This window comes from Scylla paramamosain, unplaced genomic scaffold (assembly GCF_035594125.1).
Source record: "Scylla paramamosain isolate STU-SP2022 unplaced genomic scaffold, ASM3559412v1 Contig4, whole genome shotgun sequence".
Lineage (NCBI taxonomy): Eukaryota > Metazoa > Arthropoda > Malacostraca > Decapoda > Portunidae > Scylla > Scylla paramamosain.
In genome coordinates, this window is record NW_026973669.1 from 3,807,802 (window position 1) to 3,828,176 (window position 20,375).

Sequence of the window (20,375 nt, forward strand, 5' to 3'; positions counted from 1 at the left end):
CGAATAAAATCATAGAGAACGAGTTAACCAATATCTTCACTCCTTCATCTCCTATTCTGTCCACCTCCCCAATGTAAGAGTCAACCAGTATATTCACTCTTTCACCACTATTCTGTCCACCTCCACAATGCAAGAGTCAACCAGTATATTCACTCTTTCACCACTATTCTGTCCACCTCCACAATGCAAGAGTGAACCAGTATATTCAGTCTTTCACCACCATTCTGTCCACCTCCTCAATGCAAGAGTCAACCAGTATATTCACTCTTTCACCACTATTCCATCCACCTCCCTAATCAGTGTGTATCTGGCTGCGGTACATAAGCATGTACAAAGGAATATTTCTAAGATAAGGGTGTGATAGGCTAACCTAACACACACACAACAATTGGTTCTACTTCAAATTAATTTACTGTCTAACAATCTGTCTGTGATATATATGCACTGCCAAGAGCTTGTATATAGACTATGCTAACCTAACCTAACACACATACAAGAAAATAAACAAATGTCATAGGATACATTTTTTATTTACAGATAAAGTATATTTACAACACCACACAATGATAAACATGAATACGATGGCTCAATCTATATATACATGGACTCTTGCAACCAAAACATCATGATATTTCCTGCACCAATGACAGCGCAGGAAACAAATGAAAACACTAATGCATGACATGATAATAATAATAGTAATAGTAATAATAATAATAATAATAATAATAATAATAATAATAATAATAATAATAATAAGCTTAGCATGAGCAATGACAATGATTATAATTGAACCAGCGTTGGCAGATTTTATGATGAAATGTTGTTACAAGGTATTATAGGCCTGTACCATCACCAGTTCATTAATATATCATACTGTAGCTTTAACAGAACTATTTTTATTAGGATGTAGACCTTCATTGCTCATGTTTGTGGCAAACTTTTTATCAAACAGAAAACATAGGGTTAGATATGATGATATTATTTCTGATTATGATATGATAACATGTGGAGTACCTCAGGGGACACGTCTTGGTCCCATTATTTTCTTGGCTGTTATTAACAGACTATGCAGAAATTCCCCAATTCATGTCAAATATGTTGATGATTTAACTATAATGGAAATAGTAGATGTAGAAATACAGTAACTTTCACAATGCAAAATACCTTGGATAAATTAGCTCGGGATTGTGAAGTTATTAAGATGTGCCCAAACCCCCTTAAATGTGAAGTAATGATTGTGTGCCCACCCAAAAGACCTATCGTCTTCCCACTACTTAAATTAAATGGATACGAACTCCCGATAGTACACTCTTGCAAGCTACTTGGGGTTCACATTAATTCAGATCTTACTTGGAACGATCATATCACTCACATTGTCAGTAGAGCTAGCAGTCTCCTTTTTATCCTATATCGAGCAAGACAATTTTCTTTTAGTCCAAATGTAATGTTCATACTATACACATGGTACATAAGAACTGTCCTAGAATATGCTGCACCTGTATGGCACCCAGGTCTCACGCGTGCACAGCATAATTCACTTGAAAAACTTCAAAAGCGTTGCTTTAGAATCATATTGGGTGAGGCCTATCTGAACTACAACCATGCATTGCAATTACTTGGTACAGAATCATTACACAAGCGACGAGAAGCAGCAACAATAAATTTTGGACGGGGACTGCTCAACTCACCCGAGCTCAGAAATATGTTGCCACAGACCTTGCATGATGTCCATGGTAGGGAAACAAGGAGAGGTAGTCAACTCTTGCAGTCAGTAAGGTGTAGGACCTCAAGATACCAGAACTCTCCAATACCATATATTGTCTCTAAACTCAATGCCTTGTAAATACCTATGTACATGTTTTATATTTATTTTAGCAGCTTCTTGAGCTTATTTTACCTTTCATGTAGCTACCTAAATAGATACGCACTTGTTGTAAATCAAGACATGACGTTTTATAAATGACTTTGTAAAGCTTTCTTGATCAATAAACCATCAATTATTATTATTATTATTATTATATAGGCTCTTTTTGAGGAGGCAGAGGCCAAGAGAAGGAGAGAGAGAAAGGTGTTAGGCAAGAAACAAAACAATAATGTCACTTCATCTCACCTCTATCTCTCTACACCTCTCTAACTTGTCTACATTTCTCATTATAAATATTTTTGAAAGTTTAAGCTGGGAGAGAGACAGGAATAATGTCACTTCATCTCACCTCTCTCTCTCTCTTCACCTCCCTAACTTGTCTAAATGTCTCACTGTTGATATTTTTAGAGGTTCAGGGGAGACAAAAGGTGATATGAGGTGTTATGACAGAAAATACATAGGAATATTCTCACTTCATCTCACCTCTCTCTCTTAACCTCCTTCCTAACTTGTCTAAATGCATTATACATATTTTTTTAGAGGTTCAGGAGAGAGACAGAGGTGATGCGAGGTGAAAAAAGTCGGTAACAAACACATTAACACTGCCAAAATTTTTCTCATGTCCCCCTGGTAACAAGACTTTCTACTTCTCATTTATTTTCACCCCTATTCTGTCCTTTAAATATGTAACAAGTCTTTTTTTGAAGTATCGCCTTTCAAACTAACACTGGCAAACTTGTTAGAATGGCCTCCTATTCTGTCTACCTCACTAGTACAAGAGTTAACCAGTATCTTCACAAGACTTTCTATATATTTTCATCCTTATTCTGTCCTTTCAACATGTAATAAATAATCTTTCAAGTATAATCTTTCAAGCTAACAATGCCAAACTTTTAAGAATCCTCTCCTATTCTGTCCACCCCACTAGTGCAAGAGCTAAACAGTACCTCCACTTTTTCAACCCCTTCACTGTTACACTCTAAAGTCTGCCAGTTTGTATTTCCTATGACAATTTCTCTTTATTCTCATCCCTATTCTGTCCACCTCACTAGTGCAAGAGCCAGGCAGTATTGTCATTGTTTCACCCCTTCAATAAAACTACCCATTTCTATATGAGTCCAGCAATCACAAACACAGGACAGCCCAAACAATAATAAACAGAACCATAAAAACCTTAAGAATATGGCTACTTTCAAATAAAAAAAACATCAATAAAATAAATAAAATCAACAAACAATCAAGAAAAAACAAGTTAGTCAGTTTGTGGGAGTTTTGTGGGTGAGTTAAGTTAAGGTATCTAAGTGTTAATGAAGGGATGTTGGTTTGTGGCTTGTTGTGAAAATAATGTTTGGGAGGGAGACACCAAAACCAGAGACACAGAGAGACAGAAACAAGCAGGAACACCCCTGGACAGTTAGTGCCCCCCTTAGGAACACCCCCGAGCCCCCAAAACCTTGTGCAAGTGAACCAAAGCTGTGTGTACAAGGCTGACAACACTTTATTGATCAAGAAGCTAAAAAATAAAGAAAAAAGTGATGAGCACAGCCACAAACACCACACCTGCTGCACTTCCTTTCCCCAGTGTGGGTGAGCAGGTGTGTCAAGATCACATTTCAGGATAAACCTTTGAGCCAGTCACCACACCACACCACACCACACCCACAAGTCACTGGTGGTATAGCCAGCTGGTTTGTGGCAGTAGTCTTGTGGCCAGTCACCACACCACACCACACCACACCCACAAGTCACTGGTGGTATTGCCAGCTGGTTTGTGGCAGTAGTCTTGTGGCCAGCAGACCTTCCTGTGTAAGCTGAACGGCTGGCATTGTTGTTGTTTACTTGTGTGTTTAACCGTGGTGGTCTGTATCCCCGGGGCTGCCTGGTGCTGCGTGGGGTCTTCCAGCAGCAGTGGCCTGCAGCATCCCTCGGCCGGGTCTTGTACTTCTGTTGAGGTCTTTGCCACGTGCCTGCACACCACCCCTGGCTTTTCTGCAAGCTGCCTCTTCATCTTTCTGGCCTTTATTTTCCTGTCTTTGTCCTCATCTGTGGTGCCAAGGCTTCGGCCGGGGCTCGGCCCCTCCCTGCCGGTCTCCCGCCCGGCCGGCCGGCCGCTGCCTGCGCTGCGCCTTGCTGTCATTCTGTCTGTTTTCTTGAGGAGGTTCCTTGTGTGGTTTTGGTCTTGCAGGAAGCTTGTTATCTGCCAGATTTCTTCTCTTTGATGGGTGATCCTCTGCTGCAGCTTCTCTCACTGGTGTCACACCGGTGTCCGTCGGTGACCATGTTGTTCTTGGTCACTTTTTAGGTCGTGACGTTTTGTAGTTTTGTGCCTTTCAGCTCTACTGAGGCCGGAGTCACCGGGGACTGCAACATCTATGATTTTGCCTGTTTTCTCTTCTTCTTTCCAGTGTGGGTGTGGATGTGTCTGTCAAGGGAACCCTTCTGGGTAAACCCTTTCCCACACTCCAGGCACTGGAACTTTCTCTCCCCAGTGTGGGTGAGGATGTGTGTGTTAAGATAACTTTTGTGGGTAAATCTTTTGCCACACTCCAGGCACTGGAACTTTCTCTCCCCAGTGTGGGTGAGGATGTGTTTCTTAAGGGAACTTTTCTCAATAAATCTTTTGCCACACTCCAGGCACTGGAACTTTTTCTCCCCAGTGTGGGTGAGGATGTGTGTGTTAAGATCACCTTTCTGGATAAATCTTTTGCCACACTCCAGGCACTGGAACTTTTTCTCCCCAGTGTGGGTGAGGATGTGTTTGTTAAGATCATCTTTCTGGGTAAATCTTTTGCCACACTCCAGGCACTGGAACTTTTTCTCCCCAGTGTGGGTGAGGATGTGTGTGTTAAGATTACTTTTGGTGATAAATCTTTTGCCACACTCCAGGCACTGGAACTTTCTCTGCCCAGTGTGGGTGAGGATGTGTGTGTTAAGATAACTTTTGTGGATAAATCTTTTGCCACACTCCAGGCACTGGAACTTTGTCTCCCCAGTGTGGGTGAGGATGTGTTTCTTAAGGGAACTTTTCTCAATAAATCTTTTGCCACACTCCAGGCACTGGAACTTTCTCTCCCCAGTGTGGGTGAGGATGTGTTTCTTAAGGGAACTTTTCTCAATAAATCTTTTGCCACACTCCAGGCACTGGAACTTTCTCTCCCCAGTGTGGGTGAGGATGTGTCGGTCAAGATGACTCTTCCAGACAAATGTCTTCCCGCAGAGGTCACACTTGTGGTTCCTGCCACCAGTGTGGGTGGCAGTGTGTTCAGCGGGGCCACTCCTGCCTCTCAGCCTTGTCTTGCTGGCATGGGAGAGGACGTGTCTGGCAATGGCAGCCTTGGTGGAGCACACTTTGCCGCAGTGGTCACAAGTGTAGGTCCTCACGCCCTGGGTCGCCCGCTGCTCCAGCCTGTTCCTGCTGCTGCTGCTGCTGCTGTTTCCTGGCCTTGCACCCTCCATTGCAACGCTGCTCCTGGCTGCGTCCGGTCCTGCAGGAAGCCTGGGGCTGCAAGAGGGATGCACGGAGGGAGTCCTGTCACTGGCACCTGCAACAGAGGAGGCCGTCACCACACAGGCAGCGAGGGGCTTCCTGCCTCAGCCTAACACACAGCCTGCACAGACAAGATACACCTGGCACCTGCAACAGAGGAGGCCGTCACCACACAGGCAGCGAGGGGCTTCCTGCCTCAGCCTCAGCCTAACACACAGCCTGCACAGACAAGATACACCTGGCACCTGCAACAGAGGAGGCCGTCACCACACAGGCAGCGAGGAGCTTCCTGCCTCAGCCTAACACACAGCCTGCACAGACAAGATACACCTGGCACCTGCAACAGAGGAGGCCGTCACCACACAGGCAGCGAGGGGCTTCCTGCCTCAGCCTCAGCCTAACACACAGCCTGCACAGACAAGATACACCTGGCACCTGCAACAGAGGAGGCCGTCACCACACAGGCAGCGAGGGGCTTCCTGCCTCAGCCTAACACACAGCCTGCACAGACAAGATACACCTGGCACCTGCAACAGAGGAGGCCATCACCACACAGGCAGCGAGGGGCTTCCTGCCTCAGCCTCAGCCTAACACACAGCCTGCATAGACAAGATACACCTGGCACCTGCAACAGAGGAGGCCGTCACCACACAGGCAGCGAGGGGCTTCCTGCCTCAGCCTAACACACAGCCTGCACAGACAAGATACACCTGCCACCTGCAACAGAGGAGGCCGTCACCACACAGGCAGCGAGGGGCTTCCTGCCTCAGCCTCAGCCTAACACACAGCCTGCACAGACAAGATACACCTGGCACCTGCAACAGAGGAGGCCGTCACCACACAGGCAGCGAGGGGCTTCCTGCCTCAGCCTCAGCCTAACACACAGCCTGCACAGACAAGATACACCTGGCACCTGCAACAGAGGAGGCCGTCACCACACAGGCAGCGAGGGGCTTCCTGCCTCAGCCTCAGCCTAACACACAGCCTGCACAGACAAGATACACCTGGCACCTGCAACAGAGGAATTTGGAGTTTGGAAAAAGTAACACAAGGTGTGGCTGTAACTATAAGATGGGAAATGAAACAATAAATAAGACAACAAGAGGAAAAGATCTGGGAGTGATTTTGTCAAAGAATTTATCACCAGAAAAACGTATTAACAAGATAACAGGTGCAACGCTCAGCCTACTAACAAACACAACACTTGCCTTTGCTCATCTGATACACAAACCACCACCAAATACAAATATTCATCACTTTCAAAACAAACAAACAAACAAACAAACAACAAACCAATTGACCACTTCTCCCTTCTTCCCTCTCAGCCTCACCTTGCGGCTCGTCTGCTGCCTGTGGGCGTGCAGGGAGTGTGGCAGTGTTGGTGTGCCTTTCAGCTCTACTGAGGCCGGAGTCACCGGGGACTGCAATATCTATGATTTTGCCTGTTTTCTCTTCTTCTTTCCAGTGTGGGTGAGGATGTGTCTGTCAAGGGAACCCTTCTGGGTAAACCCTTTCCCACACTCCAGGCACTGGAACTTTCTCTCCCCAGTGTGGGTGAGGATGTGTCTGTCAAGATCACCTTTCTGGATAAATCTTTTCCCACACTCCAGGCAATGGAACTTTCTCTCCCCAGTGTGGGTGTGGATGTGTGTGTTAAGATGACTTTTGGTGATAAATCTTTTGCCACACTCCAGGCACTGGAACTTTCTCTCCCCAGTGTGGGTGAGGATGTGTTTGTTAAGGGAACTTTTCTCAATAAATCTTTTGCCACACTCCAGGCACTGGAACTTTCTCTCCCCAGTGTGGGTGAGGATGTGTGTGTTAAGATTACTTTTGTGGATAAATCTTTTGCCACACTCCAGGCACTGGAACTTTCTCTCCCCAGTGTGGGTGAGGATGTGTGTGTTAAGATTACTTTTCTGGGTAAATCTTTTGCCACACTCTAGGCACTGGAACTTTCTCTCCCCAGTGTGGGTGAGGATGTGTTTCTTAAGGGAACTTTTCTCAATAAATCTTTTGCCACACTCCAGGCACTGGAACTTTCTCTCCCCAGTGTGGGTGAGGATGTGTGTGTTAAGATGACTTTTCTGGGTAAATCTTTTCCCACACTCCAGGCACTGGAACTTTCTCTCCCCAGTGTGGGTGAGGATGTGTGTGCTAAGATAACTTTTGTGGATAAATCTTTTGCCACACTCCAGGCACTGGAACTTTCTCTCCCCAGTGTGGGTGAGGATGTGTCTGTCAAGATGACTCTTCCGGACAAATGTCTTCCCGCAGAGGTCACACTTGTGGTTCCTGCCACCAGTGTGGGTGGCAGTGTGTTCAGCGGGGCCACTCCTGCCTCTCAGCCTTGTCTTGCTGGCATGGGAGAGGACGTGTCTGGCAATGGCAGCCTTGGTGGAGCACACTTTGCCGCAGTGGTCACAAGTGTAGGTCCTCACGCCCTGGGTCGCCCGCTGCTCCAGCCTGTTCCTGCTGCTGCTGCTGCTGCTGCTGCTGCTGTTTCCTGGCCTTGCACCCTCCATTGCAACGCTGCTCCCGGCTGCGTCCGATCCTGCAGGAAACCTGGGGCTGCAGGAGGGATGCACGGAGGGACTCCTGTCACTGGATACCGCCCTGGCACCTGTAACAGAGTAGGCCGTCACCACACAGACAGCGAGGGGCTTCCTGCCTCAGCCTAACACACAGCCTGCACAGACAAGATACACCTGGCACCTGCAACAGAGGAGGCCGTCACCACACAGGCAGCGAGGGGCTTCCTGCCTCAGCCTGACACACAGCCTGCACAGACAAGATACACCTGGCACCTGCAACAGAGGAGGCCGTCACCACACAGGCAGCGAGGGGCTTCCTGCCTCAGCCTAACACACAGCCTGCACAGACAAGATACACCTGGCACCTGCAACAGAGGAGGCCGTCACCACACAGGCAGCGAGGGGCTTCCTGCCTCAGCCTCAGCCTAACACACAGCCTGCACAGACAAGATACACCTGGCACCTGCAACAGAGTAGGCCGTCACCACACAGGCAGCGAGGGGCTTCCTGCCTCAGCCTCAGCCTAACACACAGCCTGCACAGACAAGATACACCTGCCACCTGCAACAGAGGAGGCCGTCACCACACAGGCAGCGAGGGGCTTCCTGCCTCAGCCTCAGCCTAACACACAGCCTGCACAGACAAGATACACCTGGCACCTGCAACAGAGGAGGCCGTCACCACACAGGCAGCGAGGGGCTTCCTGCCTCAGCCTCAGCCTAACACACAGCCTGCACAGACAAGATACACCTGGCACCTGCAACAGAGGAGGCCGTCACCACACAGGCAGCGAGGGGCTTCCTGCCTCAGCCTAACACACAGCCTGCACAGACAAGATACACCTGGCACCTGCAACAGAGTAGGCCGTCACCACACAGGCAGCGAGGGGCTTCCTGCCTCAGCCTAACACACAGCCTGCACAGACAAGATACACCTGGCACCTGCAACAGAGGAGGCCGTCACCACACAGGCAGCGAGGGGCTTCCTGCCTCAGCCTAACACACAGCCTGCACAGACAAGATACACCTGGCACCTGCAACAGAGGAGGCCGTCACCACACAGGCAGCGAGGGGCTTCCTGCCTCAGCCTCAGCCTAACACACAGCCTGCACAGACAAGATACACCTGGCACCTGCAACAGAGGAGGCCGTCACCACACAGGCAGCGAGGGGCTTCCTGCCTCAGCCTCAGCCTAACACACAGCCTGCACAGACAAGATACACCTGGCACCTGCAACAGAGGAGGCCGTCACCACACAGGCAGCGAGGGGCTTCCTGCCTCAGCCTAACACACAGCCTGCACAGACAAGATACACCTGGCACCTGCAACAGAGGAGGCCGTCACCACACAGGCAGCGAGGGGCTTCCTGCCTCAGCCTCAGCCTAACACACAGCCTGCACAGACAAGATACACCTGGCACCTGCAACAGAGGAGGCCGTCACCACACAGGCAGCGAGGGGCTTCCTGCCTCAGCCTAACACACAGCCTGCACAGACAAGATACACCTGGCACCTGCAACAGAGGAGGCCGTCACCACACAGGCAGCGAGGGGCTTCCTGCCTCAGCCTCAGCCTAACACACAGCCTGCACAGACAAGATACACCTGGCACCTGCAACAGAGGAGGCCGTCACCACACAGGCAGCGAGGGGCTTCCTGCCTCAGCCTCAGCCTAACACACAGCCTGCACAGACAAGATACACCTGGCACCTGCAACAGAGGAGGCCGTCACCACACAGGCAGCGAGGGGCTTCCTGCCTCAGCCTCAGCCTAACACACAGCCTGCACAGACAAGATACACCTGGCACCTGCAACAGAGGAGGCCGTCACCACACAGGCAGCGAGGGGCTTCCTGCCTCAGCCTCAGCCTAACACACAGCCTGCACAGACAAGATACACCTGGCACCTGCAACAGAGGAGGCCGTCACCACACAGGCAGCGAGGGGCTTCCTGCCTCAGCCTAACACACAGCCTGCACAGACAAGATACACCTGGCACCTGCAACAGAGTAGGCCGTCACCACACAGGCAGCGAGGGGCTTCCTGCCTCAGCCTAACACACAGCCTGCACAGACAAGATACACCTGGCACCTGCAACAGAGGAGGCCGTCACCACACAGGCAGCGAGGGGCTTCCTGCCTCAGCCTAACACACAGCCTGCACAGACAAGATACACCTGGCACCTGCAACAGAGGAGGCCGTCACCACACAGGCAGCGAGGGGCTTCCTGCCTCAGCCTCAGCCTAACACACAGCCTGCACAGACAAGATACACCTGGCACCTGCAACAGAGGAGGCCGTCACCACACAGGCAGCGAGGGGCTTCCTGCCTCAGCCTCAGCCTAACACACAGCCTGCACAGACAAGATACACCTGGCACCTGCAACAGAGGAGGCCGTCACCACACAGGCAGCGAGGGGCTTCCTGCCTCAGCCTAACACACAGCCTGCACAGACAAGATACACCTGGCACCTGCAACAGAGGAGGCCGTCACCACACAGGCAGCGAGGGGCTTCCTGCCTCAGCCTCAGCCTAACACACAGCCTGCACAGACAAGATACACCTGGCACCTGCAACAGAGGAGGCCGTCACCACACAGGCAGCGAGGGGCTTCCTGCCTCAGCCTAACACACAGCCTGCACAGACAAGATACACCTGGCACCTGCAACAGAGGAGGCCGTCACCACACAGGCAGCGAGGGGCTTCCTGCCTCAGCCTCAGCCTAACACACAGCCTGCACAGACAAGATACACCTGGCACCTGCAACAGAGGAGGCCGTCACCACACAGGCAGCGAGGGGCTTCCTGCCTCAGCCTCAGCCTAACACACAGCCTGCACAGACAAGATACACCTGGCACCTGCAACAGAGGAGGCCGTCACCACACAGGCAGCGAGGGGCTTCCTGCCTCAGCCTCAGCCTAACACACAGCCTGCACAGACAAGATACACCTGGCACCTGCAACAGAGGAGGCCGTCACCACACAGGCAGCGAGGGGCTTCCTGCCTCAGCCTCAGCCTAACACACAGCCTGCACAGACAAGATACACCTGCCACCTGCAACAGAGGAGGCCGTCACCACACAGGCAGCGAGGGGCTTCCTGCCTCAGCCTAACACACAGCCTGCACAGACAAGATACACCTGGCACCTGCAACAGAGGAGGCCGTCACCACACAGGCAGCGAGGGGCTTCCTGCCTCAGCCTCAGCCTAACACACAGCCTGCACAGACAAGATACACCTGGCACCTGCAACAGAGGAGGCCGTCACCACACAGGCAGCGAGGGGCTTCCTGCCTCAGCCTCAGCCTAACACACAGCCTGCACAGACAAGATACACCTGGCACCTGCAACAGAGGAATTTGGAGTTTGGAAAAAGTAACACAAGGTGTGGCTGTAACTATAAGATGGGAAATGAAACAATAAATAAGACAACAAGAGGAAAAGATCTGGGAGTGATTTTGTCAAAGAATTTATCACCAGAAAAACGTATTAACAAGATAACAGGTGCAACGCTCAGCCTACTAACAAACACAACACTTGCCTTTGCTCATCTGATACACAAACCACCACCAAATACAAATATTCATCACTTTCAAAACAAACAAACAAACAAACAAACAAACAAACAACAAACCAATTGACCACTTCTCCCTTCTTCCCTCTCAGCCTCACCTTGCGGCTCGTCTGCTGCCTGTGGCCCTGTGGGCGTGCAGGGAGTGTGGCAGTGTGGGCACGTGCCTGCTTGCCTTGGGCTGGGAGCACAGCAAAGTACGCGGTCCTTCCTCTCTTTCTCTCAGCCTCTCCTTACTGCTCGTCTGCTGCCTGTGGGCGTGCAGGGAGTGTGTGGGCGTGCCTGCTTGTCTTAGGAGTGAGAGCAGAGAAGTGAGAGCAGAGAATTGTTTGTGTACAGTAATTCTCTCTCTCTCTCTGCCCGGTGCCCGCGAGAATCTTGCCTTGTTTTTCTACTTTTCTAACGGCACTCTAAACTTTCTTTTTTTTTTATTGCTTCTTAATTTTGTTTTGTTCTTTGTCCCTTGTTGGTAAAACTGAAGGGTAGGACCTCCTGTCTATTCATTAAAAACACATTGCAACAAATAAACAAATGAATCTGTAAGAATACATGAAATAAGAAAGAGAAGAAAACAGACACACAGACAATACAGAAAACAGTGAGAAGAAAGAGAAGGAACAAACAAAGAATTTAGAAGAAGAAGAGAAGAAAACAGACACTCACACAACACACATAAAAGGAAAACACACACACACACACACACACACACACAATAAACAACCAATGAAGGCCCCCAGACACTGACGTAGGTTTGGGCAGGTAGTGAGCATTGTGGTGCCGGTGGAGCAGTGTGTGCAGGATGTGTTGCACTGTCAGCCGCACCTCCGCATCGCTGGACATGCTCAAACGCATCAGCCGCACCAGGAACGACTGTGCGACTGTCTTGCTGTACTGTTCCCTGGTGTATCTGGTCCCCACCTGTGTGTTTGAGGGCGTTAGGTTAGGTTAGGTTATTGCAAAACTCAATAAAGTCTCTTGTTGTGGTTATATAACGATATATATAACATTACCTCACCTTGCTTCAAAAACACGAAAATAGGAAAATTATATGAGAGAGAGAGAGAGAGAGAGAGAGAGAGAGAGAGAGAGAGAGAGAGAGAGAGAGAGAGAGTTCTGAGCCAATACCTACGATATATATATTAGTGTGCGTCATTTTATTAGTGTTAGGCCTGTTTGTTAACTTAATTTTGCTGGCCCCACACTTGCATCTAATAGCTTCATATATCACAACGCACATTACAACACCCCTCACACACGTCTTATACAACACCTCCTTCCCAAAACTCCTTAAAATCTGTCGTGTTAGCGCAAGCATCCTGCATCTAGCCTGACACCCCCCCATAACTATCGCCAGCATCATTACACAATTCCCAAACCCCAAAATTATCACACCAACACACACCAAAACTTCCCCAAAACACACTCAAACCACTGCAACACAAATGTACGCGCGCGCCTACGTTTTATAAACACACACACACACACACACACACACACACACACACACACACACTGCATAAGCATATGTACAACGAAAGACAAGGCAACACACACACACACACACACACACACACACACACACACACACACACACACACACACACACACACACACTGCATAAGCATATATATACAACGAAAGACAAGGCAACACACACACACACACACACACACACACACACACACACACACACACACACACAAACACACACACACACACACACACACACACACCAGAAACACCTAGAAACACATTTTTCCTCCCTAAAAACATCCAGAAGCACAATTTTCCTCCCCAAAAACACCTGGAAACACAATTTTTCTCCCCAAAAACACCCAGAAACAATTTTACTCCCCAAAAACATCTAGCAACACAATTTTCCTCCCAAAAACACCCAGAAACACAATTTCCCTCCCCATAACACCCAGAAACACAATTTTCCTTCCCAAAAACACCTAGAAACACAATTTTCCTCCCCAAAAACACCCAGAAACAATTTTACTCCCCTAAAACACCTAGAAAGACAATTTTCCTCCCCTAAAACAACCCAGAAACACAATTTTCCTCCCCAAAAACACCCAGAAACACAATTTTCCTTCCCAAAAACATCTAGGAACACAATTTTCCTCCCAAAAACACCTAGAGGCACAATCTTCCTCCCCAAAAACACCTAGAAACGCAATTTTTCTCCCCAAAAACACCCAGAAACACAATTTGACTCCCCAAAAACACCTAGAAGCACAATTTTCCTCCCCAAAGAACACCTTCAAACACAATTTTCCTCCCCAAAAACACCTAGAAGCACAATTTTCCTCCCCAAAAACACCTAGCAACACAAATTTTCCTTCCTAATAACACCTATAAGCACTATTTTTCTCCTTTTAATACTCAAATAACACAAATTCGGCCCAGAACAGCTATTTCTATTAACAGTACCCAGAGAAAACACTGATTACCGGTCAGAAATAACTCAAAAACATTAATTTCTACGCAAAAAACACTAAAAAAACATGTGATTTCCTTTCAAAACACCCAAAAAAACATACATTTCTACCCAAACACACTGAAAAACATGCGGTTTCCTTTCAACACACCAAAAAACACACATTTCTACCCAAAAACACTTAAATAACATTTAATTTCCTTTCAAAACACCCAAAAAACACACATTTCTACCCCAAAACACTGAAAAAACATGCGATTTCCTTTCAAAACACCCAAAAAACACTTACTTCTACCCAGAAAACGCTGAAAAAACATATGATTTCCTTTCAAAACACAACAAAAAACACACATTTCTAGCCAAAAACACTGAAAAAACATGCGATTTCCTTTCAAAACACCCGAAAAAGCACTAATTTCTACGCAAAAACACTGGAAAACATGCGATTTCCTTTCAAAACACACCAAAAACACACATTTCTAGCCACACACCAAAAAACACACTGAAAAACATGCGATTTCCTTTCAACACACCAAAAAACACACATTTCTACCCAAAAACATTTAAATAACAGTTAATTTCCTTTCAAAACACCCGAAAAAGCACTCATTTCTACGCAAAAACACTGAAAAACACTTGATTTCCTTTCAAAACACCCCAAAAACACACACTTTTAGCCAAAAAACACTTAAAAAACACTTAATTTCCTTTCAAAACACCCCAAAAGCACTCATTTCTTCCAAAAAAAACATCGAATAACACAGAATTTCCTTTCAAAACACCCCAAAAGAGACACACACCTACCCAAAGACAGCGAAAAAACAACAATTTCTACCCAAACAAACTTGAAAAACACGAAAATCTTAAAAAAAACAAAATAATTACAAAAAAAACATCCCCTGCCTTTCTAAAACGCCACAGACACGAAGAATTCCCTTTAAAAAAACACTGCAAGCAAGAATATTCTCTTTCAAAACACCAAAAACTCTCACTTCTATTTCAACATGCCTAGAAAAAAATTGCGTATTTAACTCAAAACACTTCATCTTATATTACAAGGCTGCTACACCACCACCACCACCACCACCACTACTACTACTACTACTATTACTACTACTACTACGTTTGCTTACCTTTAAAACGCTGGAAATTCAGTGAAAATATTGTCTTCTTAATATTTCCTCTTTTCCTTCTCGTCTTCCTCCTTCCCTTCCTTCTTCTTTTTCCTCCTTCTTCATTTCTCCTTCTTTCCTCCTCTTTCTATTCTTCTCTATGCATGAAAACAGCTGGAAAATATAGGAAATTACACTAAACACTGATAGAAGGGCACTGGGAGGTGGGAAGGTCCAGGTCCCGGTCCCCAGATGAAGGCGGCTGATGACGTCACGCCATATTTACGTGACGCGAATGATTTTGAAAATGACCCCTCGCAAAAATGGAGCTGGGCCGGAATGCTTTACATATTATGAAAGGGCATAATTTTAGATTAATTCTTGACATATAAAAATATTCCAAGCTTCAGTAATAATAAAGCTATATTTAAATAACTATATGAAAAAGTGTTCGAACAAACACGATAAAAAAAAACATTCCAAAGTCCACAAATCTCATTTCTCACGAACACAATACACTTTAAAAAATCGAAACTATTTTTACAAACAATCAGAAGTTAACCGGAAGCTGAAATAAATAAATAAATAATTTAAAAATGTCAACTTTTTGAGTGTTCAACGGGACTAAAACCCCTCTAAAAACCCACGTACTTCACTCAAAAGCATCACAACACATTTAAAAAACAATAAACGATTTTTTGAGCCCATAAAATCTTGCCTAGCGGCTGAAATAAAAAATCATGTTTGGCGGTATGAAAAATTTAACGGCAAACGGCAACACTTATTTACGCTGAAACAACCTCATAATTGACATGTTTCCCTTAACACTCGCACGCAAAACACTCAAAACACCACCAAATATTTTTACAAACCATAAAATCTAAGTTAAAAAGCCTAAATATATAAGTTAAGAAAATAGAAAAAATATTAGAACCGGGGGTAGATTCTGGCAATCCATCATGGCGGCCGCGGGAGGGCTGGGAGGGGGGTCAGATGAAAACAAAGTTGGCTATCTCTCTTTCCTTATTATTTCTGGTTGTTGTGAAGGTTATTTCTCTATTTTATGGATTAATTTCAGCTGTGTGTGTGTCTGTGTGTATATATATATATATATGTGTGTGTGTGTATATATGTGTGTGTGTGTGTGTATATATGTATGTGTGTGTGTGTGTGTCCGCCTCTATTCCATGATAAATAGCATTATTTTCTCTCTTCTCTTCTCCCTTTTGCTATTAAGTATCAAGTATTTTCCAGGTATTTCCAGTGTTTTCCAGGTACTGTCGTAGGTTGAAGCCAGACCTCTGCTACCTGTCACTACTAAACTCACCTTAATTGACCTCCTGTGCCTCTGTGGTCCCGTTCCCTGGTGTTTAAATGAAAAGAGGACACACACACAACCGCACTGCACGGTGTTTCCCAGGTACACTGAGGAAGAGAATAAAAAAAATAAATAAATAAATAAACAATCCCAAAGCGCCAGGAGCAGTCTGCCTCCCTCCCTCGGTGAAGGAGGTGGAAACAAGCGGACCCTCACCATGGGGTACAACCGGATACTTTAATTATATGGCAGGAAATGCGAGGGTAGATTGAGTTTATAAGCGAATAGAAATGAAAACATGTCACTTGAAGCACTGTGAGGTGTTAAGAGAGAGGTAGAGAGAGAGAGGGGGAGTCGGTTCCGGGCGCCAACTAGCCTATCACTTATAATTAAACCTTTAAATTGACGGAAACTCGAATAAAATCATAGAAAACGAGAAGATTGAGTTTATAAGTGAACCTAAAAATTAATTAGAAGTTACGAAAGACACAGTAGAGTGTTTATAATGATACTGAAGACTGAACGAGTGAAAGGGTTAGCCTATCACTCACAATTAAACCATAAATTAATGAAAACTCGAATAAAATCATAGAGAACGAGTTAACCAATATCTTCACTCCTTCATCTCCTATTCTGTCCACCTCCCCAATGCAAGAGTCAACCAGTATATTCACTCTTTCACCACTATTCTGTCCACCTCCACAATGCAAGAGTCAACCAGTATATTCACTCTTTCACTAATATTCTGTCCACCTCCACAATGCAAGAGTCAACCAGTATATTCACTCTTTCACCACTATTCTGTCCACCTCCCCAATGCAAGAGTCAACCAGTATATTCACTCTTTCACCACTATTCTGTCCACCTCCCCAATGCAAGAGTCAACCAGTATATTCACTCTTTCACCACTATTCTGTCCACCTCCCCAATGCAAGAGTCAACCAGTATATTCACTCTTTCACCACTATTCTGTCCACCTCCACAATGCAAGAGTCAACCAGTATATTCACTCTTTCACTAATATTCTGTCCACCTCCACAATGCAAGAGTCAACCAGTATATTCACTCTTTCACCACTATTCTGTCCACCTCCCCAATGCAAGAGTCAACCAGTATATTCACTCTTTCACCACTATTCTGTCCACCTCCCCAATGCAAGAGTCAACCAGTATATTCACTCTTTCACTAATATTCTGTCCACCTCCCCAAAGTAAGAGTGAACCAGTATATTCACTCTTTCACCACTATTCTGTCCACCTCCCCAATGCAAGAGTCAACCAGTATATTCACTCTTTCACCACTATTCTGTCCACCTCCACAATGCAAGAGTCAACCAGTATATTCACTCTTTCACCACTATTCTGTCCACCTCCACAATGCAAGAGTCAACCAGTATATTCACTCTTTCACTAATATTCTGTCCACCTCCCCAATGCAAGAGTCAACCAGTATATTCACTCTTTCACCACTATTCTGTCCACCTCCACAATGCAAGAGTCAACCAGTATATTCACTCTTTCACTAATATTCTGTCCACCTCCCCAATGCAAGAGTCAACCAGTATATTCACTCTTTCACCACTATTCTGTCCACCTCCCCAATGCAAGAGTCAACCAGTATATTCACTCTTTCACCACTATTCTGCCCACCTCCGCAATGTAAGAGTCAACCAGTATATTCAGTGTTTCACCATCTATTCCATCCACCTCCCTAATCAGTGTGTATCTGGCTGCGGTACATAAGCATGTACAAAGGAATATTTCTAAGATAAGGGTGTGATAGGCTAACCTAACACACACACACAACAATTGGTTCTACTTCAAATTAATTTACTGTCTAACAATCTGTCTGTGATATATATGCACTGCCAAGAGCTTGTATATAGACTATGCTAACCTAACCTAACACACATACAAGAAAATAAACAAATGTCATAGGATACATTTTTTATTTACAGATAAAGTATATTTACAACACCACACAATGATAAACATGAATACGATGGCTCAATCTATATATACATGGACTCTTGCAACCAAAACATCATGATATTTCCTGCACCAATGACAGCGCAGGAAACAAATGAAAACACTAATGCATGACATGATAATAATAATAGTAATAATAATAATAATAATAATAATAATAATAATAATAATAATAATAATAATAATAATAATACTAAGCTTAGCATGAGCAATGACAATGATTATAATTGAACCAGCGTTGGCAGATTTTATGATGAAATGTTGTTACAAGGTATTATAGGCCTGTACCATCACCAGTTCACTAATATAGGCTCTTTTTGAGGAGGCAGAGGCCAAGAGAAGGAGAGAGAGAAAGGTGTTAGGCAAGAAACAAAACAATAATGTCACTTCATCTCACCTCTATCTCTCTACACCTCTCTAACTTGTCTACATTTCTCATTATAAATATTTTTGAAAGTTTAAGCTGGGAGAGAGACAGGAATAATGTCACTTCATCTCACCTCTCTCTCTCTCTTCACCTCCCTAACTTGTCTAAATGTCTCACTGTTGATATTTTTAGAGGTTCAGGGGAGACAAAAGGTGATATGAGGTGTTATGACAGAAAATACATAGGAATATTCTCACTTCATCTCACCTCTCTCTCTTAACCTCCTTCCTAACTTGTCTAAATGCATTGTACATATTTTTTTAGAGGTTCAGGAGAGAGACAGAGGTGATGCGAGGTGAAAAAAGTCGGTAACAAACACATTAACACTGCCAAAATTTTTCTCATGTCCCCCTGGTAACAAGACTTTCTACTTATTCTCATTTATTTTCACCCCTATTCTGTCCTTTAAATATGTAATAAGTCTTTTTTTGAAGTATCGCCTTTCAAACTAACACTGGCAAACTTGTTAGAATGGCCTCCTATTCTGTCTACCTCACTAGTACAAGAGTTAACCAGTATCTTCACAAGACTTTCTATATATTTTCATCCTTATTCTGTCCTTTCAACATGTAATAAATAATCTTTCAAGTATAATCTTTCAAGCTAACAATGCCAAACTTTTAAGAATCCTCTCCTATTCTGTCCACCCCACTAGTGCAAGAGCTAAACAGTACCTCCACTTTTTCAACCCCTTCACTGTTACACTCTAAAGTCTGCCAGTTTGTATTTCCTATGACAATTTCTCTTTATTCTCATCCCTATTCTGTCCACCTCACTAGTGCAAGAGCCAGGCAGTATTGTCATTGTTTCACCCCTTCACTGGTGCACTCTGGGACTCTGCTGCCTGTCTCAAAAGAGGAGTATTAGACACCTCAGGAACTTCAATCATTTTTCTCCTCTTTTGTTTCAGGAGTTGCACTGTACAAAGGGTGTTTTGCCTTGGCCAGTCTCCTTAATATGAAAAGTAATCATATAGAAATAGTAATTGTAATTTTGGGTTAATTGTTCTTGTTAGCTTTTCCCTGTTGGCCAGACTCTAAACTAAAAACAAATACATCAATAAAAATAAATCAATAAATAGCTGTAAATAAAACTGAATACACAAATAAACACAAAAAACACCAATAACACCACTAAATCATTAACTAAACAAATACTAAATAAAATAAAACAATATAAACAAATAAACAACAAAATAACAGTCAATCTAACTGTATGCCAGGCAGGCTAAATAAATAACACAAAAATAAACAACAAAATAATAAAAACATCAAAAATAATACAGAAAAATAAATAAATAAATAAATAATAATAATACTAAAACTACCCATTTCTATATGAGTCCAGCAATCACAAACACAGGACAGCCCAAACAATAATAAACAGAACCATAAAAACCTTAAGAATATGGCTACTTTCAAATAAAAGATACACCAATAAAACAAATAAAATAAACAAACAATCAAGAAAAAACAAGTTAGTCAGTTTGTGGGAGTTTTGTGGGTGAGTTAAGTTAAGGTATCTAAGTGTTAATGAAGGGATGTTGGTTTGTGGCTTGTTGTGAAAATAATGTTTGGGAGGGAGACACCAAAACCAGAGACACAGAGAGACAGAAACAAGCAGGAACACCCCTGG

General features: G+C 45.0%; 2 protein-coding genes across 2 annotated transcripts in view; both read right to left on the reverse strand.

Annotated features, from left to right (window-relative positions):
- Positions 1–513: 513 nt before the first annotated feature.
- LOC135096476 (oocyte zinc finger protein XlCOF6-like) lies at positions 514–7,879 on the reverse strand. The gene is made up of 4 exons (XM_063997979.1): positions 7,464–7,879; positions 7,039–7,352; positions 6,686–6,811; positions 514–5,409 (listed from the first exon to the last, which is right to left on the reverse strand). The coding sequence occupies exons 1-4, from the start codon at positions 7,877–7,879 to the stop codon at positions 4,238–4,240; spliced, it is 2,028 nt and encodes a 675-aa protein (XP_063854049.1). The 3' UTR covers positions 514–4,237.
- Positions 7,880–11,312: 3,433 nt separating this feature from the next.
- Positions 11,313–20,375, reverse strand: part of LOC135096443 (gastrula zinc finger protein XlCGF57.1-like) — a 28,223-nt gene continuing 19,160 nt past the window's right edge. The window contains exons 8-11 of the transcript XR_010264760.1: positions 16,335–16,432; positions 15,029–15,181; positions 12,198–12,370; positions 11,313–11,703 (exon numbers count right to left, since the gene is read on the reverse strand). The gene's annotated coding sequence lies outside the window, so the exon portion shown is untranslated. The remainder of the gene's footprint in view (positions 11,704–12,197; positions 12,371–15,028; positions 15,182–16,334; positions 16,433–20,375) is intronic.

Coding starts and splice junctions, on each gene's coding strand:
- LOC135096476 (XM_063997979.1), bottom strand. CDS start 7,879: ATGGAGGGTGCAAGGCCAGGAAACAGCAGCAGCAGCAGCAGCAGCAGC. Junction 7,353..7,463: donor AGAAAGTTCCAGTGCCTGGA/GTGTGGGAAAAG, acceptor TATTGAGAAAAG/TTCCCTTAAGAAACACATCC. Junction 5,410..6,685: donor GGCAGCAGACGAGCCGCAAG/GTGAGGCTGAGA, acceptor CCTCTGTTGCAG/GTGCCAGTGACAGGACTCCC.